The following is an 18476-nucleotide window of genomic DNA, read 5'->3' as shown; positions in this document are numbered from 1 at the left end:
AGTTTAACAACCAAGTACAGAAATAAGCAACTGGAAGGTGACCAGTTAACCTTTCTGAAGGACCTTCATCTGCACGTGGACATATGTTGACATAGTTTTAGTACCTTTTGATCTGTTTGAGCTACAAACAATTTTTTTGTTAAAACTTGCAGATTATGTAGCAGATGATGGATTATATGGCAAATGCGGCAAATCCATAATTATAGAGAAAAAGCTGTGAGTATGAGGAAGCAGTTACTATGAATGCACTCCTGCCTCTTCCTCCTCCTCTGTGTGTTGATACATATTAAGGTGTTCCCTGATCTGATGTTGGACTCTCCACCCAGTGAAGATTGGGATGAGCACAAGGCATTTTTTGTGTCTGCACTCTTGCTGTTTCCTCTATGTGTTGATACGTAGAAAGGTGCTCCCGTCCGCAGAATACTCTCTACAGAGTGAGGACTCTTGCTGCTTTCCCCCATCACTTTTGTTGTGGTTATGTGGACACTGCTTTAGACCTCCAGGCACCATGCAGATTTGTTCAGAAATTGCTGTGGTGTTCATAAGAGACCAATGAATCCGTATAGCTATTGGGGTTATTTTGGCTAATTTGTGAGATCTCAAAATGTCCCAAGAGAGGTGTATGTAATACACCTAGTCCACTTTTTCCCTTTTATTTTTGAACTTGTATCCTTACATGTGTAATGGATAAGTAAAACTAACTATAGGTACAGTAACACAAAGGAAAAGCAGGAGTTGATAAACTGTTCCCATTTACTGTGGGACAACTTGAGAGCTGTGCTTTTGAACACTTGTATCTTTCCAGTCTATGTTTATTAGTGGGGCAGGTGAAGATTTTGGGAGGCTCTTAGTGTGTTGCTATAGACACGGCTAAGCAGATGCCCTAGCTGGACTTACCAGTACCCAGCCCTCCCACCAGCCTAAGGCTCATTTGCTCCCTGCTTAGGAGCGTTGAGGCACCAGCCACCCTCCATTGTGTCCTCCGACGAACCACTCTCTTTCTCTATTTTCCTCATTTCTAAGTTTAGTTATTCTGCCTTTTCCTTTTGTTGCTGTTTACCATTGATTTCAGTGTCTGCTCTTTGTATGTTTTCAACTGTGCTTGCGCTTTCACTGTACACTCTTTGCTTGTTGTCACTTATGACCATCCCTTATTTTGCTTGTTTTTAACCTTGAGTGCACTTTCACTGTCGGCTCAATACTTGTTCTCACCCTTTCTTGTACATTCACTGTCCACCGTTTGCCTCTTTCACCCTCACTTTGTGTTTTTATTGTCCGCTCTTTGCAGTTTCTCTCATGCTTTATGTAGGGTTTGTCACATTTTGGCCTGTTCTGTTGTCGTGTTTCCTCTCTCTCACTCTCATTAATTGTGCCTTGCCTCTATTCTTTTGCCCTTTCTGTTCCTATGTTTTGCCCCGTTTCTTCTCTTTTTTCACCTGGTGCCTTTTTTTTCCTCTTTTCACTATTTTTTCATGCTCCCCTACCCTTGTGTGCCTATTACAACTCTCTCTCCCTCTGCCACCCGCCCACTCCTTACGTCATTCCACGTCTGCTGCTTTCCCGCTCTCCCGCCTCCCACTCTCCTCCAATCCCCACCAACTGCCCCTGCTCTTCTCTCCCCTCGGATCTACTTAATGGGGATCCCAGCACAGACCCGCATCTGGCATGTCAAAGGCAAGCCCATCTGCATCAATCTGGGACCTGTCCACGCCTAGTGCCAGGACCCTGATTCTCCATGCAGTGATCCTCTGCGCTTTCAACCTCCACCGCCACTCGCCACACTACTGCCGCAAAACTGAAAGCACATTCTTTTGCACCTCTAGCAAATTCTCATGCAACATCCCACACCTAACACACACCTCCCTCACACCTACAGCAACTGACATCCTCCTCACACAGACCAACCACTTCCCACACAACATTTTGCACTCTCGTGCATGGTCCTCAACACCTCCTCACTCACTAAGCATGGCATGGAAATCTGGGATGTGCTGCATGACCATGTCTCAGACCTACATCCCCCAACATCACTTCAGTCATCCCCCAGCTACAAGATCACCCGGAAGTACTGCCAGCACAATGCCTGGAGGCAGAGTCACCATCAAGGACACCATCAGCTGTACCACCACCTCAGACACATCCATCAGTAAAATGGAACACTTCATGTTCAAACTCCACATCACCAACAACTTTACCCTGAGAGGAACCCTTGTCTACAGACCACCAGACTTCGCCAGCACTGACTTCGCCAGCACCTTCACAGACTTCGTCGCACCACTAATCTTCAACTCCAGCACCTTCATCCTCCTCAGAGAACTGAACTTCCACCTGGAAGACCGTGCTGATCTGAACTCAACAGCTCTCTTAACAAATCTCAATCCCTCTCAATGCATGACAGAACCCACCCACTCCGCTGGACATGATTTTTACCTTTTTCTGCAAAATTGCAGTAAATAAACCTTCACCCATAACCTGGACAAACCACGCCCTCGTCCATTTCAGCATCCGAGTCCCATGCCACCACAGATCTACCACTGCCAGACCATACATGCCAATAGACCTGATTCAGGCTGGAGACTCCAGATTTTTAAAGCCAACAAGGGCAATATTTTGTCTGTCTTCTGCCTGAAATTCCCTCTTCTTCAAAAGAAGTCACTGGGAGAAATTAATTCTCCCGATTATTATTATTACTATTTTTTAAACACTTTTTATTAGTCATTGTATCATACAGTATCCTTCTACATGCATAATACTCCTGTGCATTTAGTATGCATACAGGTAAAAAGGGGGACAAATCATTACCAAATAACTATAGGCCTATCAGCCTCATAGATTCAGCCCAAAAACTGGTTGGTCTTCTGATCCAGAGTAAAATACAAACGTGGATTGATGATCAAGATATTTTATCCCCTTTTCAGGCTGGATTTCGTCCATGCACTATTTCGATCGACCAAGTTTTCTTCTTTATTTTGTTATATTGGAGAAATGTGCTGATTTCTAAGGGGACACTTTATGCAGTGTTTGTAGACTTAAAAACGGCCTTTCATTTAGTCCCACATTGTAAACTTTGGTCTGTTCTTGCCAACCAGGGGATGCCGCCTGTTCTTCTGACCTTGCTTGTCCGCCTGCATGAGAGCAACTACGCGAGAATCAGATGGGGGGCCCAGGGTGAGGTCCCAGAGCCATTCCCCGTCGAGCGTGGTGTTCGCCAGGGGTGTGTTCTGGCCCCCACCCTGTTTTCCCTATATATAAACGGAATAGTGGAACATCTTAGTAGCTCCCCCACTGATGCCCCTATATTGGCTGGAGCCCGCGTGCCTGTTCTCATGTTCGCGGACGACACCTTAATTGTCTCGCGAACCCCGAGCGGCCTACAGAAAGCCGTTAACGCATTTGGGGAGTTCTGCGACCAGCGCGGTCTTGAGATCAACATCCCAAAGACAAAGTTCATGTCATTGAATCAGGCCAATTCTTTCAAGGGTAAAATCTTGCTCAACGGTACACCTCTTGAGCTGGTTGATTCCTTTGTTTATCTTGGACTTATGCTACAAACTAATGTGGGATGGAATCAACATTTGGACATGGCCTTGTTAAAATTCCATCAGCTTGCAGGTGCCTTATCCCTTAAACATAGGTCCTCCTTAACTAGGCCAATTACTCCTGCCCTTGAGGTGTATAATATGAAGGTTGTTAATACAGCTCTCTATGGTTCTGAACTTTGGGGCTTTACCAATTTGAATAGCCTGGTAAGAGCAGAGAATACTTTTCTGTGTAAATTGGTAGGAGTGCCCCAAAGTACTCCAACTGTTCCGCTTTTGTTGGATTTGGGCAGAAAGAACATATCTGACCTAGCCAGACTGCGTCCATTGTTGTACTGGAGACGCATTTGGACGACCCCAGAATTAATGCACTATGCCCGGGGTTTGAAGGATGTGATTCAGGCTGACCAATTCCATAAAATCCAGTGGTTAAAGGAAATCAGGTCTCTTTTGCTAAAGTTAGACCTGAGTATCATATGGAATAAGCCGGACGTATCAACTTTCCCAACAAAAAAAGATATAAAAGAAAAATACTGGGAAATGGTCCAGACGGAATCTTATAGAATTAATTCGACAACAAATCTAACTGGTAGGTTTCTGGATCACAAATTACACCCAAAATGTGAATCATACTGGGACATTATTGAGAGGCCGCAAGATCGGAAGCTATATTTTCAATTTAGAGTAGGCACCCTTTCAGTTAAGGCATTCACAAGTAATTGGTCCCTAACCAAGGATGACAGATGTCATAACTGTTTAGATATGCCCGAATCTGTAGCTCATGTGGTTTTTGTATGTCCTCTCTATGCTGCCCCCCGTCGCAGGTGGCTTAGACCTATGTGTCTCAGGTTGGCAACTCGAAATTACAAAGAAGCATTAAGGATACTGAGTTGCGATTGTTCACCTTATATAGCGGTGGCAGTGCAAAGTTTTTAAGTTGGTCCTGGATAATACGTAGTCGAACGCTCACCCAATCTGTTGTTAGCTAGTATTTTCCATGAGCTAAGACACCTTTTTTATACCCAGTGAATCTTTTAGCTGATATTATTGTTTTAATTTACATTTTCAACAGTAATTAATTGGATTTAATGGTTTTTTAAAGTTTGTATATAGTCTATGATATTTATTGTGTTGTATTTTATGTACTATTGTGCTTTTAAGACATACTGTTGAATAAAGCTTTTGAAAGTGAAAGCATACAGGTAAACCATATTCCACCAGTAATGACTTGTACATTGTATTTGCATAATAAACAATCTCTAAGCTATCAACCAATACAGTGTTTTCACACACTTCCTAGTCTTGCCATCCATTAACATTAGGGAACCAGACACACTCACTTTTACTTATTGCATTGTAAATATTTGCCCCTCCCGTCAGCTCCCCATCCACGTCACGAAAGTTCGAACCCACAGTGCTCACATGCTAATCATGTCTACATTTCTTTCATCAATACCTGTCTTCATGCCTACTCCTAAACTTCCTGCCTGACTATTTCCTGCATACCCTCCCCCGTTCCTCCATCCCCTTCCTCTCCCTCTCTCTGATTCATGTTCTCCATGAGGGCCACCCAGTTCACTAGATCTTCTTCCAATGTATAATCTGTGTGGGCATGTTTCATGTTCACTTCCTCCGCCAGTGCCCATTCAACCACATCTTTATACCATCATTTTATTGACGACGTCCTCATGCTCAACCATCTGATGGCCACCCTTTGTTTCACCAACACCAGTGCCAACTGCAGGAACCTCCAACGTATCTTGCCCCCCTGGGCATCTTAACAATTCCCAATAAACTCACCTGTGAGGTAACCATCTGTATTAGATATGTCACCTCCCTCATCCTTTCTGTCACATTTTGCCAGTAGTGTTGAGCCCTCTGACATTCCCATGCCATGTAAAGAAATTATTCATCATCCACACCACACCTGGGACAGTTTGCTCCCCTTCCCCCATACATCCTGCTAAGTTTGATTGGAGTTAAGTGCAGTGCAAGTAATTAATATGGGTTAATAAAAATCGGCGTTGTAGGAAACATTCTTAACTAGTTCACATGTCGCATTCCAGGCACAATCCACAAAGGGAGTACCCACATCTCCCACCCACACTCATCTAGCTGGTGCCTCCTTCCACATCCTATCTTCCTGCAGTGTTTTATATAGGAAGGTCACCATATGTCTTGTTGCTCCTGCTAATAAAAGAAGTTGTAATGTAGACGTTTACTTCAGGGCATTCGGGAAATCTGTCCATATTGCTGTGCCGTATGCGTTATTTTGGCATATTGGAGAAATGATTCCCGCCCCACCCGAAAGCTGTCTGTGTCTCCTCAAATGTCAAGTAGGTTTCCCCTGGATACAGATCCCCCAGAGTCATGCAGCCAACCTCCCTACACCTGACCACGGTCATGTCTTGATCAATGCAGTAAAATGGAAGCAATATCCATATATCTAGATCCCTGTCAAAGGACGTTTTTTTTAAACACCCTTGTGAATGCTTGTTCCAATATCTCTGCAGTTAGGCTTATCAGATATTGAGTTCCGGGTGGGACTCTGTTCCCATGCATGAGCAGCTCCATTAGGGAGTGTGGACCATGTGTGCCCCACCGTTAAGCGTCGCTGCTCCCCATTATCATTCCCCGGCACCCACTGAGCTACGTATTGCAACTTGGGGGCATTATAATACAATTCCAGATCTGGAAGATCCAATCCGCCCCTCTGCATGTCTCTTTTGCCCTGTGAGAGCGCAGCCCTACTTCTGTTTCCCACCCATACTAGTAATGTAAAGAGACTGTCCAGCTTCTGGAACAGACTACCGGACAAAGTGTACAATATGTTTGGTAGGATATACAGACACCTGGGGAGGAAAACCATTTTAGCTACCGCCACCCTCCCCATTGTGGAGCGCATCAGCATGTTCCAAAATGTAATTTATCTAACTATACCATTCACCAATGAATCTGTACTAAAGTGTTATTGGTCATCCATGCTGTGACCCACTATGATACCAAGGTACTGAAAGGACAACAGTTCCCAGCGGACACTCAACTGTGGCAGTTCCGCCTCTTGAATCCCCTCTAAAGCCCCCAAGAGGAACAGCAGCGATTTCCATCTATTAACACAGAGCCCTGTTATTCCCCCAAACTGATCCAAATGTTGCAGAAGCTGTGGGACTGTTTCAGCTGGCCGCTGCAGATAAAGCAGCACTTCATCGGCATATAAAGATATCAAGTGTGTTGTCTGTCCTACTCTTATTCCCGCAGTCCCCTGCTCCCTCCTGATTCTAGACGCCAAGGGTTCAATCGCAAGGGCAAATAATACTGAGAGAGCAGGCAACCCTGTCTCATGCCTTTCCGTACTCTGCAGTCTTCTAACATGATGCCCCCATTGTACACCCTGGCTCTAGGTGAGGTGTGCAGTATCCTTACCCAATGACAGAATTGTGGACCAAAACCCATTTGTTGTAGCACCTGTTGCAAATAACTCCACTCAACAGTGTCAAATGCTTTTGCAATCTCCACTGATACTAGGGCCATGTATTCCTGATTTCCCCTCACAGCATGCATGACGTGTGCAAGTCTGCGCAGGGTAAGGGCTGTGCTCCGTCTCGGTAGGAATCCGCGCTGATCGTCATGCACCAATGCCCCCATCACTCCTGTCAGCATATTCGCCAATACCTTGCATAGTGCCTTGACTTTCACATTAAGTCTGGTAAGGGAGTGATAGGCCAATGGATCCGCAGCATCAACCCCTGGTTGAGGCACCATCCATGTCACTCCTTCTTTGAACGTCTGAGCCAGAGCCCCACTCTACCCTGCCGCATTCTACTCCTCCCGCAGCGGAGCCGCCAACTGCTCTGCATTCGTCTGGTAAAATTCTATAGGGAAGCCCTCAATCCCCCTAGTCCTACCCCTATTTAGATTCTTTTTCGCCCCTTTAACTTCTTCTAGGGTGATATCTGCATTGAGTTTATCCCGGGATAGAACATTCAATGGAGGAAGCCCTGCTCTCTCCAATTACTCTGTTAGTTTGAGTCCTTCCAGTTCTCTGCCCCCTGCATACACCTCCTGCAGATGATCAGTCGCTGAGTGATGGCAGTTGTCCCATCCCATCTTCATAACACAACTATAGGGTGTGTTACCATTTCCCTTTGAAATAACCAAGCCAATATTCTGCCTGGTTTATCCCCTTCTCTATGTAATTTCTGCCTATATTCCCTTCTCGTGAATTTTCTAACCTATCTCACATGTTTTCTAGCTATCTTTTAATATGCACCACTGCACCCCCCTCTTCTAATTGTCTCTCCTCCCTTCTTTGAGCCTCTGTCAGTTCAGTTTCTAAATCCCTCCGTTCAGTTTGCAGCTGTCGACAAATACCACAGTTTTTCCTCATACCTCCTCCCGTCACAACTACTTTGAATGCTTCTGATTCTATGCCCCTACTATTTGCTGTGCCCTAGTTACCTTCCATGTAATCAGTGATCTTGCTAACCAAATCCTGCCTAAAGGGCGTATCCAGCAGCATATCGGGTTCCACCCCATTCCAACAGCAATGGGGGAATTGTCTGATAGATATCTGCTCAGGTAACCCACTTTATGTATTTCTGCCTGTAAATGTACGGTGCCTAGTGCCCTACCCAGCCTACTAGAGGTGCCATGAGGAGCTGAATAACAGGAATATTCTTTGTGTGCCAGATAACATTCCCTCCAGAGATCTCTGCAGGCCAAACTTTGCGTGACTTCGATAAGTGCACCCACCATACCCAGCTTAGTCGTAGCATGTGGGGGTTGCCGGCCCATATTTACATCGAATACACAATTAAAATCTCCCACCCAAAGCAACCTATCTATCATGTTGTCTGTTATTAAGGCTTGTATTTTGGGGAAGACATTTCTATCATCCACATCCGGTGCATATGTGTTAAGAATAGTCACATCAATACCATCCAGCATCCCTTGCACCAGTACATACCGTCCCTGGGGGTCTGCTTCCGAATATATCGGTTTAAAAAGGACCCCCAGTACTCCCCATACCACCACACCCCAGGCATAGGAGGAAATATGTAGACGTGTTTCACTGCCCTCTCTATTTTTCTTTAGTTTCGCTGCTTCCTCATTCGTGATCGATTATTATTTTTAAATCTCCCACTTTCCTCTTATAAAATGTTGACATGTATGCCAGACCTGCCCACTGAAACTGAAACAACATCCCAGCAGAGGACTGGACCACCACTCTCTCCATTCACAGGCCTGAACACAGCAGCATCCTTCCAGAAGCCATTAACAACTTCAACAGGTGGATCACTGCTGGCGCCGACGCCATAGTCTCCCTCAAATGCAGCAAACCCACAAGCCAGCTGGTACACAGAGGAACTCAGAATGACAAAGCACCACTGCAAGCAAATGGAGAATGAGTGAAGGCATCACAGACAAAAACATCTTCAAATCCGCCTGGAGACGCTACCACCAACAGATCTGGAACACCAAGACTACAGCACTTGCAAACCGCATAGATGCCAGCACCAATAGCAGTACAAATATATTTGGCATTGTGTAAGATTTCACCTCCCCTGCCACCACCTTCAATAGGATAACTCCCTTTGTGGATCTCTGCAACAAGCTCTCTGAATTCTTCTGCAGCAGGATAACCTCCATATACAGCAACTTCGACCCTCAACCTGTGGCCTTGACCTGCTGGCATGCCATCGCCACAGACAAAACTGCTGCCACCATGAAGTCTATCCACACCGGGTCCCCATCTGACGCCTGCCACTACCATGCCTTCACAAGAGGACACAACCCATCAGTGAAGCTCTCAAACCTATCCTCAATGCCTCAATCACCACAGCTACCTTCCTAGGCACTTGAAAACATACCACAGTCCTCCCACTTCTCAAGAAACCCTTCGCAGATCCATCCCCACTTGTCAGCTACATACCGCTCTCCTTACTGGTGTACCTATCTAAAGTCCTAGAGAAACTCATCAGTAAAAACGTCAAGAACCACCTCTGCTCCTATCAACTCCTCAACACCACTCACTCAGGTTTTAGACCCAACCAGGGCACAGAAATGATTCTAATCACCACCACATACGACCTGTACATCATCCTGGATATAGCAGACACAACGGCCCTCATTCTGCTGCACGTCTCTGCAGCCTTTAAAATGATCTCCCATCCCATCCTAATCAGACACCTACACGACACTGGAATCCAAGGACCCGACTGTTCCTTCCTCACTGCCAGGACTCGGGCAGTCAACATATCCCATCACTCTTCAGGTGCCTGCAACGTTTTCTGTCCAGTGTTGCAAGGTTCATCTCTCAGCCTGACCCTTTTCAATGCTTAACTGATCCTTTGCCCAAACATTGGCGTCCTCTCCTACACCAACAACATGCAACCCATACGCTCCCTCTTGGATAAGGTCCCCAACAAATGAAACAAGTTCACTGCCTGCATGACTGAAGTTGCCGAGTGGATAAAGACCATCGGTATCCTTCGCAACACCGACAAGACAGAAGTCGTAATCTTCAGCAGAACCCTTTGCAATGGGACACCACTTGGTGGCTGACCAAACTGGGACTCACACCCACCCCTAGCACCCATGCCTAGACCCTCGAGATAGTCATAGACAGAAAACTGGACTTGACTGTGCAAGTCAACACTGTCTCAGCTTCTTGCTTCCACACCCTAAAGTGCTAAGGAAAATATTCAAATGGCTCCTGAGCGACACCCGCAAAACTGTCACTCACACCGTTATCGCCAGCAAGCTAGTTTACGGAAACACCCTTTACACCAGAATCAGTAAGCAACTCACCAGAAGACTGTAAGCCATTAAAAACTCAGCAGCAAAAATTCATTCTTAACTTCCCACACAGCATTCATCACGTCACACCTCAAGGAGCTACACTGGCTTCCGATAAACAAGCGTGCACTGTACAAACTCCTCACTCACTCCTTCAAAGCACGATAAAGCATAAGCCCGGACTACCTTAATAGTTGCATCTCCTTTTCAGAAACCTACCACACACCTTCGCTTGCTAAAACAACAATTGATGGACAGAATGCAGAACAATGTCATACATTCACCCCAGTACAGAAATCTGGGCCTAAATCCATCATTTTTTTGCTCACCATGCCTTTCCAGTTTGAACCCAGCCATATGCAAATCAGTCTTGACCCTGTGCCTCATGAGAACAGTCCAGCCCGAACTGCCAAGTCAGGTCTTCCTGGACTGGAAACAAGCATCCTGGGACCGGTTTCAGGGTTTCACCCCTCTTCAGCCAGGATAGCTTGTTTCCAGTGGCATGGACACCTTCGCTTGGCCAGACTCCTACATGCAAACATCCAACACATGCACAGAACCAGACCTGGATTTCGGGCCTTCTCCTACCCACGCTCCGAAAGCATGAAACGACCTACCTTTAACCCACTTAAGGTCTTGCTTGTTTTCTCTCAGTGCTACTCCCTGCACTGAAATGCGTCCACGGGAAGTTGATTTTAGAGGGATAAGCAGGACTTTAAGCGGGATTAAAAAACTGGGGTGTCTCTCATAGGGGCATGGCCACTGTAATTAAGGGCGTGGCTTAAAACACCTAAGCTAAAAATCTGTGCTGGGCATAGTGTGCTGCTCGACTGGCATTTTGCTGCTTCTGTCCATTCATCCAGATATATAACACAACAAGTAACAATACACCTACAACAAGCCAGGACTATTGGCTTTGTCAAAGGCTGTAAGTTGCTTAAGATAAATAAGCAACAACTATCATTGTATATAATATTGGAAATGCTACTTGCTCTTGAGGGCGAAGTTGTGACGTGGGCTAGAGCAGCCGACCTTCGAGCTGGGAAAACAGGGCTGAGCCTGACGTCCTATGCTTCAAAAAATGAATATGCCCGTGTGTGATGTAACTGGTGCTCATGTAAAGCGCTCGAAGTTTGCGCTATATAAAACTGAAAAACCAGTCTCTTTAATACATCAAAGGCATTGACGGGTGGTACTATTGCAGAGTCTCGGCACCTGTTTTTAAAACCCCGGGGACAAGTGTAGGTCTGCGAATATCCAGGCCCCATGGAAGCTATGACATCATTCCTGAGTCCTGGTGTTTGGGGGAGCTCTTAAATGTCCTCTTTAACACCGGAATATAGGAGGCGCGCGTTTTAGGTTTGTCTGTGTAAGATGAGATGGTTAATGAAACCTGTATTGGGCGTGGGCATTTATTGGGATCCTTTCTGCCCCATTTTCACAGGTACACCCTTTGCCTCGAAGTACGTCACTGTTATCGAGCACACTGTTGCTCGAGGGCAAGGTTCCATATAGGTCAGCGCGTGAAGGTCATGCAGCTCTGCTCTGTAGAGAAAGCGCGGAAGAACCCCCATTCAGTGCTTGACTGGTGCGCCCATGTAAAAAAAAAAGTCTCCTTTTTACCTCTTTAACAGCGTGGCTCCACTCAATTATTTGCGCGATACTGAACCTGTCTGCAACCGTGAGCTTGCTAGAGAATGAATAATGCTCGATTCATATTTGGAATGCGTGCTTCTGAGCGACGCCCAATTAAAGTGGATGAGTCCCTGCTTGCAGGGATGAAAACAGACCTGAGCCGGAGTGCAGATCGCTGCGGGCCAAGCCCTTTGGAACGCTAGCTGGTGTGCTTTGCTGGGTTTGCCGTGTGCATGTTGGAGCCCATTTAATAAGTCGCACCACCTCTTCAGAGAGCCAGCAGGGAGTTTCTTTTTTTGACGTTCCCCGGAGCTGTGGTTTCTGAAGGATTGCGTCCTTCCCGTCAGTCTGTCAGTGTCAACGGCTGAAGACAGGAGGCTACAAGGGGTATCAAAATGAACAGCGTCAGTTATGGCTACCACAGCAGCGATTCGTTGCTTAGCAGCAGCACCCGCACCAGCACACGCACCAGTATCGGGTCCAGCGAGAACCTACTTTCGGTCCACTGCGGCCCCAAGCTAATCAACTCTTGCATCAGTTTTGGCGGGAACTCTTCGCCAGCGGGCTCCAGGTAGCACATTTGTGGTCTGGTGTATGGTTTGGAGTGTTGCTCCCTCTGCTGCTTTCTTGACGCACCGTGCACAAAAAGTTGTGCAGATTTTGGAATGTGACGTGACTGGAACTATCAGTTTTGTATTTATAGATTTTCTTTTTTCTGACACTCAGATTGGAAATGCTGCAGCAGATAGCGACCAGAATCCAAAGGGACAGCCTGGGATGTGAAGATAAACTGATCCTTGCACAGAACGCCCTGCATTCAGTAAGTGTGGTTCGTGTGGCGGTGGGTGCAGTGGCGACACACGAGCGCGCCCATTTATATTCCTCGTCGCCATATGACATTAGTGGCGAACTTACATTTTTATAAGCAAACCCATTTTACTAGAATTGAATCTAAATACTTCCTGTTCTTGTGGGATAAGACTTTTGTCTGTTCTGTAGCCTGCGTCATTTACGATTGCATTAACTTTTAGAGCCGCTGTTCAGAAATGCACATGCTAATGGAGCCTGGTTTAATCTCTGCTTGCGTTATTTTGAATCACAGGATGCTAAACGTTTGGAGTCAGGCCTGCAGCTCCAGCATGAGGCCGAGATCGCGGGCTACCTCCTGGAGAGCGAGAGCCTTCTGCGCCAGCAGCTCAACGACGTCCAGGTGCTGCTCGACGGGAACTACTACCAGGCGGATCAAATTGTGCAAAGGTACGTGTCCACGCAGGGCAAGAGTGCGTGAGGGGTGGAGCTAGGGCCCAGGGGCGCAGGTCTGGAGATGCGCAAGGGCGCAGAATTGTGCGCATTGTGCGGAAACAGCACGCGCCGCGGACCCCCCAACAGCGCATTATCATGGTAGACACATCTCTGACAAACGTGACGAGACTGAGATCTCCCTCATCTGCATCTCTTGATTATGTCTGGAAGTACTTTATTCTATATCACTATGCATGCTGCCCCTCCCTCTCCATAACATATCTGGATCCCACCACTCCTATTAAAGCACATCTGCATGGCCTACCTACACACTGATTAGTGATGTAATGGTGTTAATGCAGACTGGATGTGCGCCTTTTTACGATACGAGCTATGTTTTGCATAATGGCCTTTATCTATACATATATTGTAGGCTATGTATTGCACAGTGATGAGTGTATATTTTCAGTCACCTGCTTACTGCATGAGCCAATATGGAGTGTGCCCAGTCCCGTACAGGTTGTATGTATTGGCACCTCACTGCCAGCTTTGATCTCCTTTAGCTGCTCCTGCGCAATAATTCAAAATACCCTTCAGGCAAATTCTCCGCTGGCATTCGTTTTTAGATGGGCCGGTTGGCCCAAACCTTTCTCTTGGCAACTCTCGCAAATCTGTAAAATCACACCTGATCTTTCACAGAGCCAGAAATGTAAACACATATCTTGTTAAGAAAAGTAATAATAAAGCGACTAAACATGCTGAAATGTTGGAGTAAAAAAGCATGCTTGCAGCTTGTGTCATCATGACAATAAGTGTTTCCAAATGGTGTTCTTGTTTTAAATGCAAGTGATGTTTAAATGGAAAGCCCCCTAGCCGCCCACTCACATTGTTACTTCGAAAGATTCATTTCTACAAGTTTGATACTATAAAGCTACTTTTGCAGTAGCCTCCTCTGCCTCTAACATGACACAGTACTATGTGCCAATGGCGCCGCTATATACTATTGCCTTTGATGTTGGAGGGTCTACGGCCGAGCCCCGCCTCCCATGGACCGTGATTCCCATGTACCATTTTGTCCCACCCATTTGCACACTTATTGTTGATGTCAACTTGGTAAATAGGCAACTTGTTCAAATGTTATAAAATAGTTAGCTCCATGTTGCCTTTACGAGACAGGTTATGATTTATCTGGCTGTTCTCTTTTATAGCCATTTGGAACAATATGATATGACAGGATAGAGATTAATATATTTCTACGTGCTTTCGAAGAAGTTGATCAGCATGCGATCAGCGCTAAGGAGAAGGACTGGTAGACGGGAGAGGAGGTGGAAAAGTAGCATTGTTAGAACAAGTTTCAACCGCACTTCGCGCCTCAGTAGGGGCCCGCAGGAATCCTGATACAAATGCAAGCACGAGTCCCGATTCAGGAATCGTAGATGTGTGAACATGAGCCCTCCTCCCCAGGACCTCCCACCAGCCAGGGTTTTTTGCTGCACAAATTTTGTCAGGTAAAACCTAGTGGGATTCATGGGCAAAAAACTGCACTATTCTGAGTTTTTGCCTCTGAATTTGGAAATACACGCAGGGGCTTATTTATGAGAGGCGTGCATCCCTTATTTGATGCTCCAGTGGCTCAAGCCTTTCAATCATATCTAGGAGGCCATGCAAAGCCACTCTGCTCGGCTTTGAGAGTGGCTTTGCATGGCCTCGTAGATATGGAGTAAGACAAAGCAGTCAAGGAGGCGTTCCAGGGGCGTTGAGAGTGGCTTTGCATGGCCTCATAGATATGGAGTAAGACAAAGCAGTCAAGGAGGCGTTCCAGGGGCGTTGAGAGTGGCTTTGCATGGCCTCATAGATATGGAGTAAGCCAAAGCAGTCAAGGAGGCGTTCCATGGGCGTTGAGAGTGGCTTTGCATGGCCTCATAGATATGGAGTAAGCCCAAGCAGTCAAGGAGGCGTTCCATGGGCGTTGAGAGTGGCTTTGCATGGCCTCATAGATACGGAGTAAGCCAAAGCAGTCAAGGAGGCGTTCCATGGGCGTTGAGAGTGGCTTTGCATGGCCTCATAGATATGGAGTAAGCCAAAGCAGTCAAGGAGGCGTTCCATGGGCGTTGAGAGTGGCTTTGCATGGCCTCATAGATATGGAGTAAGCCAAAGCAGTCAAGGAGGCGTTCCATGGGCGTTGAGAGTGGCTTTGCATGGCCTCATAGATATGGAGTAAGACAAAGCAGTCAAGGAGGCGTTCCATGGGCGTTGAGAGTGGCTTTGCATGGCCTCATAGATATGGAGTAAGCCCAAGCAGTCAAGGAGGCGTTCCATGGGCGTTGAGAGTGGCTTTGCATGGCCTCATAGATATGGAGTAAGCCAAAGCAGTCAAGGAGGCGTTCCATGGGCGTTGAGAGTGGCTTTGCATGGCCTCATAGATATGGAGTAAGCCCAAGCAGTCAAGGAGGCGTTCCATGGGCGTTGAGAGTGGCTTTGCATGGCCTCATAGATATGGAGTAAGCCAAAGCAGTCAAGGAGGCGTTCCATGGGCGTTGAGAGTGGCTTTGCATGGCCTCATAGATATGGAGTAAGCCAAAGCAGTCAAGGAGGCGTTCCATGGGCGTTGAGAGTGGCTTTGCATGGACTCATAGATATGGAGTAAGCCCAAGCAGTCAAGGAGGCGTTCCATGGGCGTTGAGAGTGGCTTTGCATGGCCTCATAGATATGGAGTAAGCCAAAGCAGTCAAGGAGGCGTTCCATGGGCGTTGAGAGTGGCTTTGCATGGCCTCATAGATATGGATTAAGATAAAGCAGTCAAGGAGGCGTTCCATGGGTGTTGAGAGTGGCTTTGCATGGCCTCATAGATATGGAGTAAGCCAAAGCAGTCAAGGAGGCGTTCCAGGGGCGTTGAGAGTGGCTTTGCATGGCCTCATAGATACGGAGTAAGCCAAAGCAGTCAAGGAGGCGTTCCATGGGCGTTGAGAGTGGCTTTGCATGGCCTCATAGATACGGAGTAAGCCAAAGCAGTCAAGGAGGCGTTCCATGGGCGTTGAGAGTGGCTTTGCATGGCCTCATAGATACGGAGTAAGCCAAAGCAGTCAAGGAGGCGTTCCATGGGCGTTGAGAGTGGCTTTGCATGGCCTCATAGATATGGAGTAAGCCAAAGCAGTCAAGGAGGCGTTCCATGGGCGTTGAGAGTGGCTTTGCATGGCCTCATAGATATGGAGTAAGCCCAAGCAGTCAAGGAGGCGTTCCATGGGCGTTGAGAGTGGATTTGCATGGCCTCATAGATATGGAGTAAGCCAAAGCAGTCAAGGAGGCGTTCCAGGGGCGTTGAGAGTGGCTTTGCATGGCCTCATAGATACGGAGTAAGCCAAAGCAGTCAAGGAGGCGTTCCATGGGCGTTGAGAGTGGCTTTGCATGGCCTCATAGATATGGATTAAGATAAAGTAGTCAAGGAGGCGTTCCATGGGCGTTGAGAGTGGCTTTGCATGGCCTCATAGATATGGAGTAAGCCAAAGCAGTCAAGGAGGCGTTCCATGGGCGTTGAGAGTGGCTTTGCATGGCCTCATAGATATGGAGTAAGACAAAGCAGTCAAGGAGGCGTTCCAGGGGCGTTGAGAGTGGCTTTGCATGGCCTCATAGATATGGAGTAAGCCAAAGCAGTCAAGGAGGCGTTCCATGGGCGTTGAGAGTGGCTTTGCATGGCCTCATAGATATGGAGTAAGCCCAAGCAGTCAAGGAGGCGTTCCATGGGCGTTGAGAGTGGATTTGCATGGCCTCATAGATATGGAGTAAGCCAAAGCAGTCAAGGAGGCGTTCCATGGGCGTTGAGAGTGGCTTTGCATGGCCTCATAGATATGGAGTAAGCCCAAGCAGTCAAGGAGGCGTTCCATGGGCGTTGAGAGTGGATTTGCATGGCCTCATAGATATGGAGTAAGCCAAAGCAGTCAAGGAGGCGTTCCAGGGGCGTTGAGAGTGGCTTTGCATGGCCTCATAGATACGGAGTAAGCCAAAGCAGTCAAGGAGGCGTTCCATGGGCGTTGAGAGTGGCTTTGCATGGCCTCATAGATATGGATTAAGATAAAGTAGTCAAGGAGGCGTTCCATGGGCGTTGAGAGTGGCTTTGCATGGCCTCATAGATATGGAGTAAGCCAAAGCAGTCAAGGAGGCGTTCCAGGGGCGTTGAGAGTGGCTTTGCATGGCCTCATAGATATGGAGTAAGCCGAAGCAGCGCACGTTGCTGTCTTGTCCTACTTTGCATCAAGGAGGCGTTCCATGGGCGTTGAGGTGGATTTTCCCACGTAACACCCATGGATATTGGCACTGCCCCGATTTACTTTATTGCTGGGGCAGCGGCAAAACCTTGTGCCTCCTCAGAGCAGGCATAACAAGGTAAAATATTTTTATTTTGCTTTGTTTTTTCCTCTTTTGCACACATGGAAAGAGGAAAATGCCTCTTTGTATTGTTTATGCGCAGGAATGTGCCGCTTCCTGCGCAAAAACAATCTATCCTGCAAAGGAGGCACCTTAACCCTTGCACCATTGTGCAAGGATGCTTTCAGTGGCGCTAGGCAGTGCGTTGTACGCCAGAGCTGCGGGAAAGGACAGGAATGCACCGTGTTTCATAAACACAGCGCATTCCTGCCCTTTCACATTGGCGTAGGGGGGCGCGGCAAGAAGACTATGCCAATCCCTCATAAATGAGGCCCGCTGTGTTATACAGCTCTAGATAGTTGGCATCACAATTGTTGGCTTTACATACTGGCACAGTGTTTCAAAAGTGAAAGAGAACCATGTGTTATTTATTGGCAGATGAATGCGTATGATGTAAACATTCAGGACCGGAACACAGAATGTGTGCTGGGGGGGGGTCATAATCTCATAATGGTGGAACGATGTTATTTTCCAATCGTTTGCATCATATTTTAAAGTAGACTTGCGCTTGGCTGTGCTGCTTAGCGTGACATATTGTTACTTAATTAAATTTTTTTTATTGCATGTTTGTTTCATAATGACAATTGTAAAAAAAAACATAGTTCCACGAGATATTTGTTAATTTTGTCCCAGAGAGTGCGATTTTAATGAATGCCGGTAATTTGTAAAATGAGTCGCACTCATTAAACAATAATATAAAGTATTGTTGAACTAATTTTTTCTGCATGTTACTGTATACAGTCATAATTTTAGAAACTGCAAGTTTAAAAAAGTTTAATGGGAGTCAAATATGCCCCCTCAACACAGAACCACCGTACTGCATGGTATACTGTCGGTGCC

The 18476-nt window shown here is 46.7% G+C and overlaps 1 protein-coding gene across 15 annotated transcripts in view; it reads left to right on the top strand.

Annotated features, from left to right (window-relative positions):
• DST (dystonin) overlaps window positions 1-18476 on the top strand; it is a 1436897-nt gene that overhangs the window by 651697 nt on the left and 766724 nt on the right. For 14 of the 15 annotated variants that reach the window (XM_085610880.1, XM_085610881.1, XM_085610884.1 and 11 more), the window contains 2 exons: window positions 12699-12792; window positions 13075-13229. In XM_085610880.1, the coding sequence (XP_085467006.1) occupies window positions 12699-12792; window positions 13075-13229 (249 nt within the window). Of the gene's footprint in view, window positions 1-12124; window positions 12544-12698; window positions 12793-13074; window positions 13230-18476 lie in introns of those variants that run through there. The other variant, XM_085610883.1, reaches the window with a different exon arrangement.

The sequence above is a fragment of the Triturus cristatus genome, chromosome 6 (genome assembly GCF_964204655.1).
Source record: "Triturus cristatus chromosome 6, aTriCri1.1, whole genome shotgun sequence".
NCBI classification, from domain to species: Eukaryota; Metazoa; Chordata; class Amphibia; order Caudata; family Salamandridae; genus Triturus; species Triturus cristatus.
This window is presented reverse-complemented; position numbering and strand designations above follow the sequence as displayed.